Source organism: Solanum pennellii, chromosome 6 (assembly GCF_001406875.1).
Source record: "Solanum pennellii chromosome 6, SPENNV200".
Lineage (NCBI taxonomy): Eukaryota > Viridiplantae > Streptophyta > Magnoliopsida > Solanales > Solanaceae > Solanum > Solanum pennellii.
This window is the reverse complement of record NC_028642.1, coordinates 36,874,166-36,895,002: the sequence shown is the minus strand read 5'-3', so window position 1 is coordinate 36,895,002 and position 20,837 is coordinate 36,874,166. Positions and strand designations below refer to the sequence as shown.

The 20,837-nt window shown below is 29.0% G+C and overlaps 1 protein-coding gene and 1 pseudogene across 1 annotated transcript; both read right to left on the bottom strand.

Annotated features, from left to right (window-relative positions):
- Positions 1-9,041: 9,041 nt before the first annotated feature.
- Positions 9,042-13,134, bottom strand: LOC107021271 (peptide methionine sulfoxide reductase A1-like). The gene is made up of 2 exons (XM_015221894.2): positions 12,622-13,134; positions 9,042-9,610 (listed from the first exon to the last, which is right to left on the bottom strand). The coding sequence occupies exons 1-2, from the start codon at positions 13,081-13,083 to the stop codon at positions 9,359-9,361; spliced, it is 714 nt and encodes a 237-aa protein (XP_015077380.1). The 5' UTR covers positions 13,084-13,134; the 3' UTR covers positions 9,042-9,358.
- Positions 13,135-20,524: 7,390 nt separating this feature from the next.
- Positions 20,525-20,837, bottom strand: part of LOC107022281 — a 4,226-nt pseudogene continuing 3,913 nt past the window's right edge.

Sequence of the window (20,837 nt, the reverse complement as noted above, 5' to 3'; positions counted from 1 at the left end):
AAAGATATGTGTACTCTTTTTCCTTCACTAGAATTTTTTCCCACTGGATTTTTCTAGTAAGGTTTTAACGAGCCACGATATCTATGGACATCCAAGGGGGAGTGTTATAAATCCATTGAATAAGTGGATAGTCCATAAAGTTAGTACATGAACAACTATCCATATTCACTAGGTTTCATATATTCACTAGGTTTCATGAACTTTTTTGGATTGTATCTATTTATTATGATACTTAATATGGTGACTTTTAGAGTGATTTCTCAACCTATAAATAGGGTTGTTCATTCACTATTGTATGATATACATATGAGACTTACATACACTTGAATAAGAAGAAAATTTCTCTTCTTCTATCTACTTCTCTTGTCTTCTTCTCTTTATGATTATATTCTTATGAGCTTGATTTTATAATAAGTAGACCTTTTTAGTATTTATTTTTACATTTTTTAGTTTCAATAGTAGAACAAACAAGGCAAATAGGACCTCCATTTTTTTACTTGATTAGCTTAATGATGAGGTAATAATTAGTACTTTTTGAAGATATCAATAAATAAATTATACCTTAAATTTTAGGTTAAAGTGCTGAAACACACAAAGCAAGGGATTAGGAATAAACGATCAACTTTATTACTCCATGTTCATAGACTTGAAACCAACTTTGTTCCTAACCAAGTTGACTTTACATTGCATAATTTGCACTATAATAATTGATTATATTTTAAAAAGTGAAAGCATAAGATGTGAGGGATTAGTTTGTTATTCATATGATACATTTTGAAATTTCGGTCATAATCTAAGGGGATACTTGTGCATTTTCCTAAAATTAAGTATGCATAGTTGTATACTATCAAGCCAAGTTCCAAATATTTTTTTTAGGATCGTTTGGTTGCTAGTTAGGAAGTTATTTATTTATTTAATAAAAAAATAAAAATTTAAAATGAGCATATTTAGTATTTTTTTTAAATCTTAATTTATGTGAAGATGTTAATATAAATGTTTGACATGTATAGAGTTTAAGAGAAATTGATTTGTTCTAAAAAATATTGTGATCTAAAACTAAAATAAGCCATATGAGTTTTGTGACTATATGAAAAATTTAAGTTCACTTATTATTAAATATGGAAAACTTTATTTTTTTTAAAGACTTTGATTTAGAACAGAGAAAGTGTCACAAAATTGGGACATCAAAAATACAATGTAAGTTAGCTTTTTAGTTGATTTGTATAAAATTTAGAACATTAAATACAATACGGTTGTCATCTTATAATCTCACATAACTTGAGGGCCATATGTATTTTGAAAAAGTTGTAACATTTTCTTTTGTTATACTATTCATATTATCATATATGCCTTTAATGCTAGCACTTAGCACCAAAGCATTATATATATAATTGAATGGATATACTCAAATGGAATTTATATTTTTCTACCGAAAAAAGGGCATTTAATTAGTGGTAATTTATTAATAATAATAGTTAGTTGTTGCTAAATGTATAATTTTAGTGATAGTTAGCATTCTTTGAAAATGTCTTTAAAGCCTATAACAACACTGGATTCCATAAAATAATAACAATTAACTAATATCAATAAGAAAAAATATGTAATATTCCTATTTAATATTGATGGGTTTTATTTGTTCTGATTTCTTATCATGAATAGGTTTTCCTTTTAGGAAAAAGTTTTGTATTGTCTAGTCCTTTTCTTGTAGGAAAAGGTTTAAAACTCTATAAATAGAGTCTTGTTCCTTATAACTTAATCAACATTCACAATGTAGTCTTAAGTTAAGGGTTTTGAGAGTTTTGGTTATGGGGAGAATTTGTGATTCACAAGCTTGATACATTATCACTTGTGTAAACCTCCCATGTATTCCGAGTGAATTGGTTGAGATTGTTTCTCTCTGTATTTTGTGCTCTCATATTTATAGTGGATTGTTCATCTCCTTTGTGGACGTAGATCGATTGATTGAACTACGTTAACTCTTTGTGTATTTTGGTATCTTTGTCATTTGTCTTCTTACTCGTGATTTTTCGAGGTTTACTTTGCTAAATATCGCGTTACACCTGCTTATTTTCGATCCTAACAAATACCGATGAAATTAATTTTTGCTAGTAATTTAAACTATTTGAAAATGTAAGTATATTTGGTCCTTTCAATTCTTTCAATTACTGTGGAGTGAGGAGGCTTTTCAACAACACGTGAGGCTGTTAAATGGTCAAAAGTAAAACCTCATTGTCCAAAAATAATGGAATATAAGTCACCATTTTTCTTTAAAGATGAATTTCTTTATCCTTTCATCCAAAGTTCAATAATATAAATATTTGACTAATTTTGATTTCTAGAGAGATTAAGAGGAAAGATACATGAATCCTATAATTGGATGTTTGCACTAATCATTTATTAACTCATAAATCAAGAAGATTATTATGTGGTCAAAACATCTTTAATCCAATATGGAAAATGAAAAAGAAATATGTGTTCAGACATATCTGCATGCATAACATATAATATTTTGTCTAGATGATAAAGTTGACCTTTGAATTTCTTTCTATCCTTAGGTCTTTCTTTAAACCAATTTGGCAATTTAAAAATTGATTTAGTGGCATTTTTTTTCTTTTTTGGATATTTTGCCTGACTTAGTTTAGAGGCAAACATGCATCGATCATATCTTGAGATTTTCTATATGTAAAAGTTATACATGCATGTAGCAAGTTGAGCTTGAAGCAGTTGCCGCGCTAAAGTATACTCAGGTCGATGTTCAGACAAATATCATTCTTTCGAAAAATTATATAGTAAATATAAGTAATAAGATGATCAATAAATGATAAAATAACATATTTTAGATGCCCTTAAAACATAAAAGCGTTATAGTCTAGTGGTTTTTGGGTCACACCACTTGTGTAATTTTTGGACATAAATAATAGCAATAAAATTGAATAAATCCTGACAGGATGTTTATCTTTCAAAGTCCTAACATTAGAATCCTAATATATATGTAACATTTTATAATGTTCAAGAAATAAAACATGGAAAAAATAATAACAAAATAATTAACGGATTAATGATAATTTATAGTTGTCATAAGTTTAGGAGCCTATAATTCACATGAATATTTGTATTTCTTATTTCACTTTCAATAAGTTTGAATGTTTACACCAATCCAATACATGCATGTCAAGTGTTTAAATTTATTATTCATTTATTTAATCTTAATTAATTAACAGATGTTTTACTTCATTGAAACCACATAATAATGAAAATTGCATTAGCTTGACGTAAACACCCGGTGCGATAAATTTTTTCCAGTTGAATCCGTTATTTCTTTTCCAATTAATATGAGAATTTTTTTTCGATATTCGTGCATTCCCTAATTTAAATATGATTTATGCAACAATATGACATTAAAGACCAATATTTAATGTATTCCAATAACATACACTACTTTATAAATAACTGGATTTCATTTATATATGATGGTTAAATTTTTTTGGGCCAAAGTGATTGACCTTGTTTTAATACATATTTCATACCTTAAAAGAGAAAAGGCAATATTATCAAACTTGATACCAAATTCATTCAGAAGATCAACCATGAGCTTGTGTATGTAATTGATAATTGTTATGCAACTGAATTTTAATGGCACACTTAACGAAATCTAAAGGAACTCATATTTTGTATGCAACAGGTATATAACTAGAATTCCAATGTATAACTAATGTGGATATAAAAATGCAAATTGTATATCATATTTATATCAATATATTTTGTGTACATAATCTGCATTCAATTACTGTATCAATAAAACGGAAAAGGACCTAAAATAGTTTTAAACTATTAGAAATGGTACAAAAATACCCTCCTTCCACTTATTAGCCCTCAAATACCCCTCACATCTACTTTTGTGCTCCATATTACCCTTACTTCTAACAGACCTCAATTAAAATTTAATTAATAAATTCATTAAATGACGTGCAACCATCTATTGGTCACCCTATAAATCACTTAAACTAATTTTAAAATATTCCATCTATTCAAGTCAAATCAACTTGCCCCAAATCAAATAAAAACCACCCTAAATTAACTTTTGTTTCTATAGCTGGAAAGAAGACCAGCTCAAATGAAATGAAGAATCATAGACCCATTTGGGTTCATCAACATCACATTTCTCTAATAAATGTACCATGCATAAAAAGTAAAAAAAATTGACCTATTGGATATATTAGTATCCGTAAATAGGTAAGAAATTAAATTCTAGTTATGTCGTCTTGGGAATAAATTGCAAATTAGTTGTTTAGATAAATTGACAGATATTATACACTCAGAACTTTCATTCCAACCATCGAAAATTCACAAATTTCCATAATAAGAATCTCATCTTTGTAGACTTTATTTATACATTTTTGTTTCACATTCAAAGCTAGATAAGAACACAATCTCAAAATTTCGAGCTATAATTAAAGCAATAAGAAAGCAAAAAAAATCAACAGATTTTTTTCCCTGAGTGAGCATAAGCACAAAGAATCACAATATTCAAAATATGAAACTACTAAACAAAAAAAAGAAAAAAGAAAGAAGATGAAACTCTAGGTCTTTGGAGAATAGAAAATATAATGAGATGAAATGATAAAAGCAAGAGATATAAAAAAAATGGAATCAATAGTTGAATTTTCGGCCGAAGAACAACAAACTGCACTTGGAGAAAGAGACGAAAAGGCTTAAGCTGGCAGCTAATATGGGGCTGATGGGTCAAATTGATTTGGGGTGGATAGATTTGATTTGGGAATGAGTAATTTTTTAAAGGGTAAATCACATAAATATGTTATATTATAAAAATATTTAGCAATATAATTTTTCTAACTAAATATAACATTTTTTTTTATTAAGAAAGTTATACTATAGTCACTTCTTTCGTCACCCTTTTGCCTTTTCTTTCTTTTAATTCTTCTACTTCTTCGACTGTCTTTCTTTCTTTTTACTCTTCTGCACCTTCATCTCTTTCTGTTTTTTTTTACTCTTCTATTTGTTTCTCTTATCTGATATCTTCCTTTTTTTTTTAATTCTTGTTCTTCTTCTTTGAACTTTTCATCTAAATAACTATATTCTTCCAATAAGCTTTTGTCCATGTCACTCTTTTTATTCAAAAAAATGAAAAGAGGAAAAAATATCGAAAATTTATATAAAAAATCATGTTTTTAAGCAGAAATTTCAAATCTTTAAAATTACAGAAGCAAGAGTTCGCCATTGATGGTCATTATAAAGCTTTAAATTTTGAATTTATTATTTGAATTTTACGAATTTGTGATAAGTTTGAATAGGTAGTTCCTACAAATAATTGAAAATATTGTTTGGAGTTTATATATCAATTTTAAGAGAGTTCGGTTAAGTTTATAATTGATTTTAGGTGAAATATTATATTGAAATGAACTAAATATAGTATTAAAATTGTACTAAAGTTGAATTAGATAATACAATATTAATGCAAATTTAATTCATTTTGAAGTTTTTGATTTATTTGTTACTATTGGATACTTAGCTTATTCAATTCATCATTGATATAACTTATCAGTTTATAGATCATTGTCATGTCTTTCGTTAGTTACGTTTTCCATTCATTCTTAATTCTCTCTTCTTATTCAACTTTAATACTTTGTAATACAATTTTAATGCATCTCATAGTTTTTTTTATTTATTTGTTACTATTGGATACTTGTTTAGTTCATTATTGATACAAGTTTAATTCACTTTAAAGATCATTGTCTTGTCAGTCTTTAGTTACGTTTTCCATTCATTCTTAATTCTCTCTTCTTATTCAAATTTAATACAATGTAATACAATTTTAATGCAAATTTATTCCATTTTGTAGTTTTTGTTTATTTATTGTTATTATTGGATATTTGTTTAATTCATTATTGATACAAGTTTAATTCACATAAATCATTGTCTAATATTTCATTTGTTATATTTTTTTTATTTTTGTTTAATTTTCTCTTTTGTATCAACTTTAATCTTTGTGTAATACACTTTTAAATACAAATTTAATTCATTTTGCAACTAAGTGATTGATTTGTTACAATTGGATTACTTGTTTAATTCATTATTGATACAAGTTTTATTCAATTTACATGCAGATCAAAGAATGCTCTTTTGTCTTCTACATTCTACATTCATATTTAATTATCTTTCAATAATTCAGCTTTAATATGTATGTAATACATTTTTAATTCAAGTTAAATTCATGTCTCTTCATTTGTTACGACTATATTACTTCTCTTCTAATAATTCAACTTTAATATATTTGTAATACATTTTTAATTAAAATTTAATTCATTTTATAATTTTTTATGCCTGTTCATTTATTACGATTATATTGCTTATCTAATTAACTATTGATATAAGTTTTATACGGTATAAAATCGTTGACTATACTACGAAAACAAAGGGAAACAGAGCAATAGAAAAAGAGAGAAAAAGAGCAACAAAAAAGAAAGCAAGAAAAATTAAAAACAACAGAAAGAAAGGAAAAAGGAATAAAAAAAGAGAAAGATGAAAGAGATGGAGGAAAAGAGAAAGAAAGAAAAAAAGGAGAAATAACAAGTAACAGAAAAGAAAGAAATTTAAAAAGCTGCTATAAATGGTAATAATTAAAGAGTATTTAAAATAAGTAATTATTTTTTTTAAAAATCTACCCACGTAATTAACCCTTTTTTAAATTTGTTTACATTAATTATAAAGTGATCGATAGATAATTGTCACGTCATTTAATGAATTTATTAATTGAATTTAAATTGGGGTCTGTTAGAAATTAGGGTAATATGGAGCCTAAAGGTAGATGTGAAGGGTATCTGAAGGCTAATAGGTGGAAGGAGGATATTTTTGTACCATTTCTAATAGTTGGAGGATATTTTAGGCCCATTTCCATAAATAAGATTTCAATGTATAACTAATATGAATATGCAATTTCAAATTTCCTATCAACATATTTTGTATATACAATTGGTATGTAAATGGATTTAAATGGTATAAGTTGATTTACTTAGATTATGTGCAAAGATTATACTCAAAAATTCACAATCTAGCTGATTTGCCTAGCTTATTTTCTTGAAGAAATATATCATGTTATATTAAGAGAAGTTACCAATATATATCATCCAGCCATTTAGTTTTCCAAACATGGTTAAAGTATACACTACATATACACTTGATTGTATGTGGTATATACATATTATGTATAGGTATATATATAGAAAGAATTCACTATTTTTACACGATGTACTGTAATTAGATGACCTAAAGGTATTGCCTTCTAATTTTATCTTGGCGGAATCAATCGGCAGCCTCTAAAGTTCGACACGATTTTTCACTTAGACACCTCAAGTAAGCCTTATACATTTTAAACACTCATAGCAGGGTCTCACTATATCAATTTGACAATTTTTATCAACATGTCAAAGGTAATGGATAAAAAATGTCAGCTATCACGGTTGGGAACCCAATAATTGTTTGATTCTGTACTCGTCATCTACCTTTCTCACACTCCAAAAGAAAATTTGAATTTCTTCTTTCATTTTCTTTTCACGTATGTTTCTTTCTATGGATAGGCCGGCTTCGCGTGGATAGGTCTTTGTAGAAGGAGATTATATTGGTGTTAGGAGATGACTTTCTAGGAATGAAAAGCCAACCAAGATCTGATATAGTTGATACCCTTCTATTTTATGCATAATGTACCCATAAGATGCTCCATGACACAGGTATTTACAGAGAGAATATAATTGAATGATGCCTCTTATCAAGACTTATTTATATACATGTTATGCCTTTGAACCCTTATCACAAGAGTGGATTTGACATTCTGAAATTATTCTACCTTGTTAGGTTAACTAATGGGGATCAAGTATATTTCAAGATTGTCTAGTAGTGATTGGACTCTTGCTGTAGAGAAGACATTTACAAACAATTCTACAATGAACTCTTCCTGTCTAAAATATTGCTTATTGTTGCTCAAGGATCAAATCTTGTCTAAAAGTGGATGGATTTTGTATTGCAAAAGGCACATAAGTCCAATGCTAAAATGAACTATCTTTCTATTCAGATTCCTATATAATGTGCACACACTAAACTTCCACTACAAACACAAATTTATAAAACATTTTTTTATTTCACAAACAAAAACCAACGTCCAACATGGGTAAAGAAACTACAGTAGCTATCTTTGTGCTCTTCCTTTGTGTTGTTACAGCCACAGCCTATGACTACAGTGGCATTAATCAAGAGGCTTCCAAAACGATTACAAATCGATTTGGTAATATTGTTAAGACTCCTACCACAAGTCATGAACATCCTATGCAGGAGGCAGCTCCTATTACTCCTGAAAATAATGGTGGAACGATTACAAATCGATTTGGTAATTTTATTGTAAAGACTCCTACCACAAGTCATGAACATCCTATGCACAAGGCAGCTCCTATTATCCCTGTAAATAATGGTGGATCAAGTACCCTCCAAAACTCGGATATATTTGTGTGACAATGGATGACGACTTCTATGATTTATTATGGAGCTTACACTTGGTTTCATATAATACTCTAATGATGTTTTATTCATAATTGTCATTTGGATCCTACATGTATATGCTTTTCAATAAATGATGTATTTGCTTTTCAATAAATAGGCATCACAAGTAGTAATGCTGAAATTATATTCCAGGAATCACATGTTCAACCCAGAAGATCTTTAAGTTCAATCTGCAAAGAAATCCTTAGATTTAACAGATCTAGAGTTAAAAGATTTGCAGATCTAATTCACTTTCATAAAAGTAGAGAGAACAGTATTAATTCCACGCGATAAAGTAGAGAGAACAGTATTAATTCCATGCGATACCACCAGGCTGGGATAACCTTAACCTAGTGTGTTTGTCTGTGCTAGGATTTCAACATCAGACCTCACACTTCTGAACAAACTTTATTGTCCACTAGACCACACCCTTGGTGCAGAGAACAGTAATTTGATGGGGCAGGATGTTTATTATCAATAGCAACATCACTTCATTAATAACTCCTACACATTAATTAGGCCCGACATTGACTTTCATAACTCAAATTTGACACAACTGATTGACAGGCACTATTCCAATTTATGGCCATAGCATCATCAATATACATATACGAACAAAATACGGCACAAATCTGCAACCATATATACATTATAAATCTATGGTGAAGCTACAAACATTGGATTTTCCAGAACAAGTGTTAGCGGGTAGACTAGATACATCACTGCAGAAGCACATTTAAAGCCTACTATAACCATACATTAGGAGAATAGACACAACTAACATTATTTTTGTCCTGCAAATGGAAAGGTTTTAACCATAGCAACGGATAGGATCATTGCAGCCTTTACCAGCAGACTGCTTTGAGCCAAACCGACCCCCCTTTGCAAGGTACTGCTGATGATCTTCCTCAGCTCGATAAAATTTCTTGGCGGGCAAAATCTCAGTAACAATCTTCCTGTTCAAAATCTTTTGCTGTTTGTCCTGGGATTCAAGTGCTGCCTTCTCTTGCTCAGGTGTGTAGAAGTAAATTCCAGACCTGTACTGAGTGCCCACATCATTCCCCTACAAATAACAGAAGCTTCGTGTTAATGCATTATAAGAAGGATAAAACACCGACCTGTCAAACAACTAATTCTACTGAAGAATGTAAAGCTTGTCATTATAAGCAAAATTTCAAACGACGAAACTTAAGAGTAAAGAGAGGCTGGAATAGCTACTCAATTGTAGTGAGAGAACCAAGAGAGGAGGTGAGACAGGGCTTGTTTGTGGTCTTTGGATGCATAAAAGTTCATTATCTTTGGATGCAATTATGCGAAAGGTCTCTTTCCACAAGAAAAGGATTTCTCTACCCTAGTTGGACCTGGCAACTGAGAGCAGAAAGTATGTCTATATCTGCCTCGAACAACTATGAAGATTTTCTTTGCCTGGCTATTAGGAGCAGAAGCATGCAATAATATGGGGTTAAAATAAATAAATGTGCACGGGAATTCAAATAATATGCAACTAAAAATGCAGGAATACTAGCACCTGTAAGATATTGGGGTGAGGGGAATAGTCAATAGAGAAATGCTGCATGTTTTAGCAATAAGGTCAAAGATGCTAGAAGGAAGGTTCCAATAATGTTGTTTTCTTTTAGATGAAGTAAGGAAAATTCCCAACAATGTTGCTAGTATTAATCTCTATTATGGGACCTAAGAGGGTAAGTCCACAAACTAAATATACTTGACACATAATTTCTTATTATTAATGATTAAGTAATAAGAAACAACCAATGATAATTAATAAAATCTTAAGTTAATCAGAGTTTTACAAAGTATTTTTACTGTCTTGAGTATGCGGAGTTGCAAACTTTTAAGATTCACACCATGAGGATGCGGAGTTGCAAGACTATTTAGAAGTGAGCAAAAGCTTCTCCATATAGCTATGAGGAAGGTGATAAAGTCTATCATACTGGGACCCAAAAAAAAAAAGACAAATGATATAGATAAGTATATTCTAGTTGTCAGTTTTTGACAATTCTCTCCATTACACCCAACTAATACATAGAGGAAGATTCTGCAAATTTCTTCTGGGTTCTCTTCCCTTTCTAGCCACAAGCCCACAAGTACTTGCTCCATGTTTTTCAGGTAATCCCTGCTTGGTCTTAAAAAGGTCTAAAAATAGGAATATAACTGCCCAGCAACAGCAACAGGACTATGGAGAAAGAGGTGAATTACAGATTCTGCTTCTACTTCGCATGACTACCATAAGTACATATAGGGAACCTCTTTTTGCTAGGTTATCTAATGTAATGCATGCTTCATTTAAGCTATTCTACCAAAGAAGTCACACTTAAGGTACCTTTAGATTCTACTATGTATTCCATGGCCATCTATTAGTCTAAAAACCTGAGTTCACTGGTGTAGTTACCAATGTTTCCTCTAAGCCAGTCTGCAGAACAGTTGCATCAAACTTTCACCTCACAGTCCTGAAAGTATCTCACTATACAATGTTCCAGTTGTATCTATCTGATGCATCTGAATATACAGAGAGTTTATAGACCTGTATATATATCTTTTGAGAGGGGTCCAATCCATGTATCCATCCTTTTATTTTTGCTCATCACCAACTTGTATAGATAATTAACTCTTAAATTTTGGCCAGAAATCCCTGATATGTTTCCATAAACCTCATCCATGTGGCTGTAATCCTTTTTTTCTTCAATTTTCCACTCATATTTAGCATTTATAATATTTATCCACATCGTGAGAGTATCTCCACAAGACCACAACCACTTAAATAACATGCAACAATGTTGGCAAGCCTTTTGGTCCCACATAATTACAACTCTGGCTTACTTCGCTACTGTCCCTCCTGATTGGAACACACAAACTACATGCATAACCATAAATCTATAACAGCAGAAGCAAACAAGCAAGACTCATATTTTAAAATCAACATAAGGCGGAAGCAAGCAACCAGAAAATTTTGATGACATTTACATGAAATTACTTTATTTCGTAAAAAGCAAATTGGGTACATCAAGTTTAATTAGAAACTTTACAGCCAGGATCTTCATGGCAACAATTTCTGAAGAATGTACAGTATGAGGTTGTTACCAATAAATGGAGACCTGACCTTCACTATATTATCACCAAAACAGTGCCTTTGGATTATTAGGTGGCCTTTGTTTATGGAACATTTTTTGAAATCTTGCAAGAACTTGTTTTTCCAGTCTTTTAAGAACTTCCTCAAAGGCTATTTCTGAAGAAGTTGTTTGAGGATGTTCTCAAATAAAAATCCTTATATTTTGGAAAGAGGTTTGATGGTTTTTTTACCAATGAAAACTTTTTTATTCATCTCACAGAACACTCAAAAAGTCTTTAAAAATTGTCATAAATTATGTCTTTAAAAATTTACAACTAGTCAAACACAATTTCTTTACACCTGATTAATATTAAACTAAAACACTTGCTGGGAAAAAGTTTCCCCAAGAATTTTCCATACAACTTACATGATGTGATAGAAGGTTAATGTTCGACAAATAGCTTTATTAGTATCAAAAAAAGGCTTGACATAAGATTTATACTAGGGAAGTGTTAGATAGAAATGTTTGCCTATTAAATCAATACCGAGATCTAAGAGATAAAACTATAGCCCTCTCTCTAAGGAATCTTTCAGGTTGAAAAGCAAGATGCTTGACCTGCCTGGCCTAGCCGTCGTTACTTCTTCTTAGAAAAGAAGAATCAGAAACTGACCACAGGAGTCCATATTCTGAAACCAGCAAGCAGGATCCAATCTCAGAAATGTGTTTTTGGATCACTCCTGTAACACTAATTGACTTTAAAGCAGTCACTCTAGGCAAAAGGTGAAGACAGACTGTAACTGTAAGAAAAACTCACAGATTAAAACTACAAAAACTAAAAGCATAACTCACACTCAATTCATCAACTTCACTGCTAACCTTCAAACTCTATAAATCAATCAAAGTAAAAGACCTTAGTAACCACATCAATTCATCAAAAAAGTAATAGGTAATTCATCAAAATTTTCCTAATTACTATAAAAAGAAAAGACAAAATTTGAAAACCTACCTGGCGATTGAGGGTAGTAGGATCATGACGAGCCCAGAAAACATCAAGCAATGATTCATAGCTACATTCATCAGGATCATACTGAACTCTAACAACCTCAGAATGATTACTAGTACCAGAACACACATCTTCATATCTGGGATTATGCACAAAACCCTGTGAATACCCAGCTTCAGTCTTTGTAACCCCAGTCACTCTTTGATACGCCAGTTCAACGCCCCAAAAGCAACCTGCCCCAAATTGAGCAAACTGTTGTCCCGGGTCGGGTACATCGTGATCGGGTCCTTGAGGAATTTCAGAAGAAGATGAATCTATGGAAGATTCAGTTCTCGCACCGAAACCAAATTTATTGAGCCAACTATTCATCCTTGGAGAATTCATTTTTTGAGAAATTGGGAGAATTTTGATGAAGGGAAGGAGAAGAGAAGGGTTGGTTATGGTGGTGATCTTAAGAATAAGCATTTCTCTGTTTCCTGTTCAAATGGGACATTCGACTCTGATTGTGACAAATATGAGAAATATCTTCTTCTTTTTTTAATTGCCTTTATCTGAAAAAAAAAACAATTTTTAATTTTGAAAATATTGTAAGGGTGTATTTGGTAGGAAGGATTCAAAATATATTTTAAAAAGATAATTATCAAAAAAATATGAAGAAGTTAAAATTAGCAGAATGATTTTCCTAATAAAAGATTATTTTATTTCTTTTTATGTTGAATCACAGAGAAAATTTTAATCCGATAGCTACTTGAGCACATTCCACCCTCTTACCTCATTTTCTAGTTTATATTTGAGTATTTTTATAGTAAAATATTTTTCCTTACTTATCAAATACTCAAAAATAAATAAAGATTGAGAGAAAAAAGATTACTCCAAGAGGTGAGTGAGGGTCTGGGGGTAGATTTTCGCAGCATATCGATTGGTTCAGTTCAATTTTAATATTTATCGATTTAGCTTATTGGTTATCGATTTATAGACATATTAAATTATTATATAACCATTTAGATATTAACTTATCGGTTACTAGTGTATTGTATCGTTATTGGTTCGATTGACGGTTTAACTGTTAAGATTTGACACAAAAAATATTTAAAAATCACTTAGAATCGAGGTGACAAACCAAATGAACCATGATAATGAGTTCATAAATTGCATTTTGCTAAAAAAGAAACACGTTTACATTGTCGAATCATCAAGAATTCGAGACGGCCAAAAATAAAAATATGAAACTGAATTTTAAGTCAAGAATTTAACATACAAAATGAAGTATGTGTATATATATATATATAATTATTTAATTTACTATTGAGTTATCATTTAAAGTGTTAAAAAAAATCTCTAATCATTAAGAACCAATACCGATAAAAAAAAATCAAAAGTATTATCAAAAATCGCTAAATCAATAATAATTAATAATAAACCAATAAAATTTTTTGATTATTTCTACCACACAATATTCTTATACAAAATAAAGTTATAATAGTATAAAAAATCATTATTCCTTACGGTATTTTAAGTCTAAAATTTATGTCCTAATCAACGGCCAATACAGATAGAAGTCTTCTGATAGCAACTAAAACCACGAGTAAGAGTTGGTGAAGTTTCACCAACAAAATTTTAATTACAAGACGTGATCTTTTTTATTTTATTTTATTTCAAATACATGACTTTTTTTATGTGATTGAAAACTCCACTCTTCTGCACATAAATTGTTTTTTATTAGAGAAGTAATTAAGAACTTACACAAGTACATGTCATGGAGTACACGAAAAGAAACTATTAACAAATACTCTAGCGTGGAACTATAAGCTCAATAATTCAACCGCGTAGTTTTAAATTGGACTGAATCCTTTGTCAGGCTATGCTTCTCTCAAAGAAATGGAGTAAGATATCGATTTCTCGACAAGATCAATCTTTTTAATTGTATAATGAAATTTCTAAAAAATCATTGATGAAAGTCCAAACAAATAATTGTAGCCCTTAGTGCTAATGATACATATTTTATTGGGTTGAGATATTCTTATCAAGAGAAATATGCTATGATCCAATATCACTAATATTTGGCAGGGAATAATAATAAAAGGTGAAGTTGAATTGAGCGCAAGTTGACTCAAAGATCACCCCTTTAAAATGAAAATTGAAAGAATATGGTGTCATTTTAGTATTTTACTTAGACTATTCGAAAATGTTAATAGATGTGTATTAGATTTGTCAAAAGTAGTACATTTTTAGAGAATTTGACAAGAATACAATACCAAAAATGAAGAGTCCACGCAACTAAGAACCTTGTAATTACAAACAACATAATAGGCAGAATAATGTGTTGGATAAAAGGCAAACTGAAGAGTCTGAAACTTAAATAAGCAATACAAAAGTAACAAAATAAGCCATCATTTTAACAAGTAACTAAAATAAGTTTAGTGAAAGAAAAAGTTTCACTTTATTCAATTTTCTAAATATTTTCCGTTAGTGTCATAACGTGTATTTTTAATACATAACGAAATTTTTTCTTACACTTTATAAAGTGTAAGAACTTTTTCTTCCACTTTGTAAGAAATTACTTTACCTTTTCACATTCTCCTTCTCCCTTTCACATTCATGGCTTCCAAAGGGTTTTTTCACTTTGAAGATTAACATTTGATGGTCCAATCCGACAACCGAGCGGCCCCACACTAAACAAATCAAAATTTCGGAGTAGCATAACCCGACAACATAACAATCCGACCCTACAAATTATATTAATAGATATTTCTTTACATCTAACTTTTTTTTTTTTACTTTGAGTGCATTTCATTTTCTCATCTTGTATCATTTTGTCTAATGGTTCGGATTGGTCAATTGAGTCTGTTGTGTAAGTAACTGTGTTTTTGTCCCATTCGTTTTCTGAAATGTTATAAAGTTCTATTTTAATCACTTTCAATTACTCAAAAGGAATTACACTATATATTTTCCTTTTTCTCATTCAATTCTACTCTTTTTCACTACATATATAATCAACCTGTTAGGAAAAAAAGTAGAAAAAGAAGTCTTTAATTCTATGCATTCAATTACTATATTAAGTTAGAAAAAAAATCTTTAATTCGAAAGAAATAAAAGAAATTACACTATTGGATTGGATTGGTACTGCAAAAATAATATTTTGACTGAATTAGACCTTTTCATCTCATGTTTTTTAATGCTAGATGAACACTCAAATTCATTTGTTTTTGTCGACATTTTTTACTTTACCATGTGCAATGTGTACAAAATACCATTTAGATCCCATCAAAGTACAAAAAATAAATAACAGTAGAGTATTATTTTTACGTACATAAAATGTGTCTAGATCCTAAAAAAATTGACAACAAATTTTCTAATATCAAATCATTCTAATAGGATGATTAACGCCATATATATAGGCTTGTTTGTCTAAGGATTATCTCATCAAAAGTTTCATATATTAATTCGATACTCGATAGATACCTTTTCAAAATTGAAATTGCACGAATGGTTATAATTATTGAGCATTGCCGGTCACTTTCATTGATTTCGTTCAAGTCAAAATCATATCGGTCGGTAAGAATATTTTGATAATGAGTCATGTTAGGAAAATTAGAAGATTGAGTTATCGGAAATCCATCAACGCTATTACGATTTTCTAATTGAGGATGGACATCGACTGATAAAGGAGAACGTTGTTGACTAATCTTAGGCTCTTTCCTAACATAGATTTCAAGTATTGTTAACTTGATTTGATCTATGTAGTCATTTGGAACCCTCAAAAAGTCGGTCAACGATTCGTCATTATAGATAATTCGCTCTCCAAAATTTACTTGTCCTTGTGATAAAAATGAAATAGGATATTTTTCGAATATAATCAAATTATAATCAGTACTGTTTATACCCATTCTTTTATAAATTGATGAAATAAATTTATGATATGAAACATTAATTGGATATTTACCATTGTGTTTGAGAGGACAATTATAATAAACGGTATTTCCATCATGTATAATTTCGCCATCCCAATAAATTGAAACTTTAACTTTAGGTGCGTAAGATATTTTTTTTTGAGATTGAAATGAACAAATATAGAAGTTTTATGTTGTAGGTGCTATCAGCTATGTTTAAACGTCCTTAAATAGAGATTGAAAGATTTTTCAGAATGAAAAAATAAAAATGCATAGTGTAGTATTTTTTTTTCCGTTTTTATGATATGTCAAATCAATATAATTGTATGACAACACTGAAAAAGCTTTTTCAAAACGTGAAAAATATTTCTCTTATAAAGTGTGTAAGAAAAAGTTCCAAACTTACACTATAAATAGTAGAAGAAAAAGTTCTACTTTATAAAGTGTTAGAAAAATTTACACTTTATAAGGTGTAAGGTTTTTTATACACTTTATATAGTGGAAGAAAAAGTTTCACTTTATAAAGTGTAAGAAAAATTTACATTATAAAGTGTAAGAAAAAGTTTCGTTATATATTAAAAATACACGTTATGACACTTATGAAAAACGTTTAGAAAATTGGATAAAGTGACTTTTTCTTCCACTAAGCTTATTTTAGTTACTTACTAAAATAGTGGCTTATTTTGATCACTTATATATTTTTTATGGCTTATTTAAGTTCCAGACTCCAAAGTAAAAAGAGAGATACATGGTCATTCATCAGAACACAAAACACTGTGCAGACAAAATCTTCTTTAAAGTGGCCATTCTTTGAGATTCTTCTTAAAGGGGCCATTTAGAGCAGCAAAATCATGAGTTATTTGTTCTCGAGTACGAAGTCAAAAAGGGTTCATTTTGCTAATTAAAATACATAAAGGGTCACTTATTTTCTCAATTAATCAAAACAAAAAAATCATTGGTTTTGAGCTACGTATTTTAATTTTTAACGGATGGTCAGACAATAGTTTATATATTTAATCTATTTTAATAAGTCATTAAAGTTTCGAGCGGCTTATCATTACTTCTTTTAGTGTGTCGCTGTAACTTGAGCGATTAGGGACAAATTACAGAAATACACACCTTTTATTTTACTTATTTCCATTATCCCCTATTACTATTAAATATCTCCAAAATTTCTTATTTTTTAAATGTATTTGGGCTGCATATTAATGTATCTGAGATAGTATTTAATGTATTTGGGCTACATATTATGTATCCGTACTAGTTTTTAATGTGTCTGAGCTACATATTAGTGTATCCCAGATAATATTTAAAGTATCCGACCTACTTATTAATGTATCCGAGCTATATACTAATGTATCCAATCTTTAATTATTGGATATGATTTCTTTAATTTTTGAGAATTTGATGTAATTAGAAACTTATTATGGATAAATTATAATTTTATATTAAAATTATGGGATTTATATAAATTTTTTAAAATTTTTTTACATGATTTTAAGCCCAAAAGTGGCCAAAAATTGAAAATTCAAAACAAATAAGAAACCAGAGAAGTAAACAAAAAACAAAGAACTGAAAATTGGTGACGAATATGAGTTCAAAAATAACTTCAGAAGTACGCGATTTAAATTGAAAATTCATGTTTGACTTCAGATATTTTTATTTGAAGTATAATTTTGTGATATTTTAAATATCAAACTAAACTATTTGTATCTAATGTTAAATTTATGAATCAAATCAAACAATTAAAATTCAGATTTTCGACTTTGATTTTTTTTTATTTGTTCTGGTAAAATAATCATATGAACATATAATTAACTTGTACTCCAAATATTTTTTTAGTCGTATCAAAATATAACTATTTAAAGTGTTTCTTAAGAAAATAACACAGGATATGAGGTGAGTGATGAAACTAAAATATTCGACAAAAATAATAATTAATTTGCATAAAATAAACATTGCAAATTAATATGTCACACAATAAAAAAAAAGATAGTTTATAAGTACAAAATCATGCTAAAATAAGTCAAAATAAGTGTCAGTTACGAGACAAACATTAAAGATAAATTAAAATTAGATTATGTATTTTAAATTTTCAAATCAATGTAAAATTAAAAACAAATATTCAACATTGTTGTCATTTTTAGTGTTGAATTAATTTTTCTGTTAGCGTTAATATTAACTTGATTCTTATTTGAACTTTTCTAGATCTACTAATAGTTATGAACTATAACATTTATTGAACCATTTAAAATTATGTATTCTTCATTTATAACGAGATCAAATCAAAGTAACTGCTACAAATAAAACTTTCGATTCAGAGTGGATCTTGATTGTTTGTCTCCGGAAGATAAATGGATCTTAGATTTGATTATGTTATGCCACAACATAAAAGGTTCAAAGGGAGTATTGTAGAGAGTTTTTGTTTGCTGGTGTTCTTCTAAGGCTTTCTTTGGTTACTGTGTCGTGGATGTGGTAGTACCAATATTACTTTGATATAATCGTTGAAATATGTATTCAATAAGTAGTAATCTTAATTAAGATTCGAGTTGTATTTTTAGTAATGAGGTATCCACCATGAAATTTTGGTTACATGATTTTTAACAACACGGTGATATTAATGATACGACAGATACTCTATAATCATGATTTGTCCTCAATTCATATGTTTCAACTACATTTCTTATTTAGATACACATAATTAAACGTATATGCTTATAATGTATTCGAGATACATGTTTTTGGATATAACTATGAATTTAGATGCACATAATTAGATGTATATGCTTACTATGTATTCGAGATACATGTTTTTGGATATAATTATGATACCTGATACATCAAATCAATACTAGATACATATAAAAGATAAATGAATTTAATATTAGACATGTATTAATAGATACATAAAATTAGTACTAGATATATATAACAAATACATGAAATTAATATTAGATATATATAAATAGATACATAAAATTAATGATACGTATAACAAATACATGAAATTGATATTCATGTATCTAAGTGTTTAGTTTGTTAGATACATCATATATTGACAGTAGATACATCAAATTAATGAATTTATTATTTTAAGAGTAATAATTTGAAATTAACCAAATTACATTACCAAGATATACATGTTTTTATCTTATATTAATAATATTAATGAATTTACTATTTCAAAGAATAATAAAATGAAATTAATTATCTACATATTTTGAAAATTCTCAGTTACTCCTCTAATTAAGGAAATCAGTTACAACCAATTAACTTAAATAAATAAATTTTTGTATCTCAATTTTAAAATTTAACAGATATATGTATCTCATTAATTATGAGTGATGTATCCTGAGCAGGAAATATGGTAGAAGTAGTAATATGTGAAACTATTGGGAATCTTAGTAATTAAGACTTAAATTAGTGTATTTCTGTGATTTGCCCAAAATACTTTAATATATAAGATATATTTTAGAAATTATACATACATACATACATATATATACACACACACATGATGTCGAGTTGGTTTGGTCTGAGCTTGATTTTTCCTAATTTATCGAACCAACCCTAATACAATTTTAAAAAAAAATCAATACCAAAATCAAGTCAAATCAAACAATTAATCGATTTTTTTTACAATTTGACTCGATCTATAATTTAATTCGATTTTCAACACGCCTAATAATGTGTAGCAAATTTTTCCATTTATGCAAATTTGCTAAACCTCCAATCATGTAAACTGTTTGTTATTTGAATTTCAATACTGAAATCTACTTTTAAGAAAATCACAAATTTAAAACATAAGTTTCATATATCATAAAGAACAAACTTTAATCAAGTTATCAAAATAACAATCCATTTTGCATTTTCATTTATGGATCTGCACTTCAATCATACATAACTAAAGAACATGTAAAAACTGTCTAAATTTCTATCAACCGTTCATACATGTAAACATACTAGAAAAAAAAATATATGGCACATGCCTTTTCAATAGTACAAGCTATTAAAATTCAGCTTTGCATTTCATCAACACTAGTTTTCTCACGCAAATTTTTGATATTATATGTATTATTAGCAGCCTTGTTTTTTGCAGTTTCTTTCCTTCCACCAACACTAGATTTTCCCTTCCCAGCAAATTTTCCATCAACAAAATATTCAATTTCTCTTGTTTTCTCCCAATTATCAACAAGCTCGATCTTCAATTTATTTTTCAAACATAGCTCCATCAGTTTCGTAACTGGTTGAATTCCAAGTGTTTCTGGTGTTATTAGAGGCTGCAACATATCTTTTACCGTCTGTAATCAAAATATATATATATATATA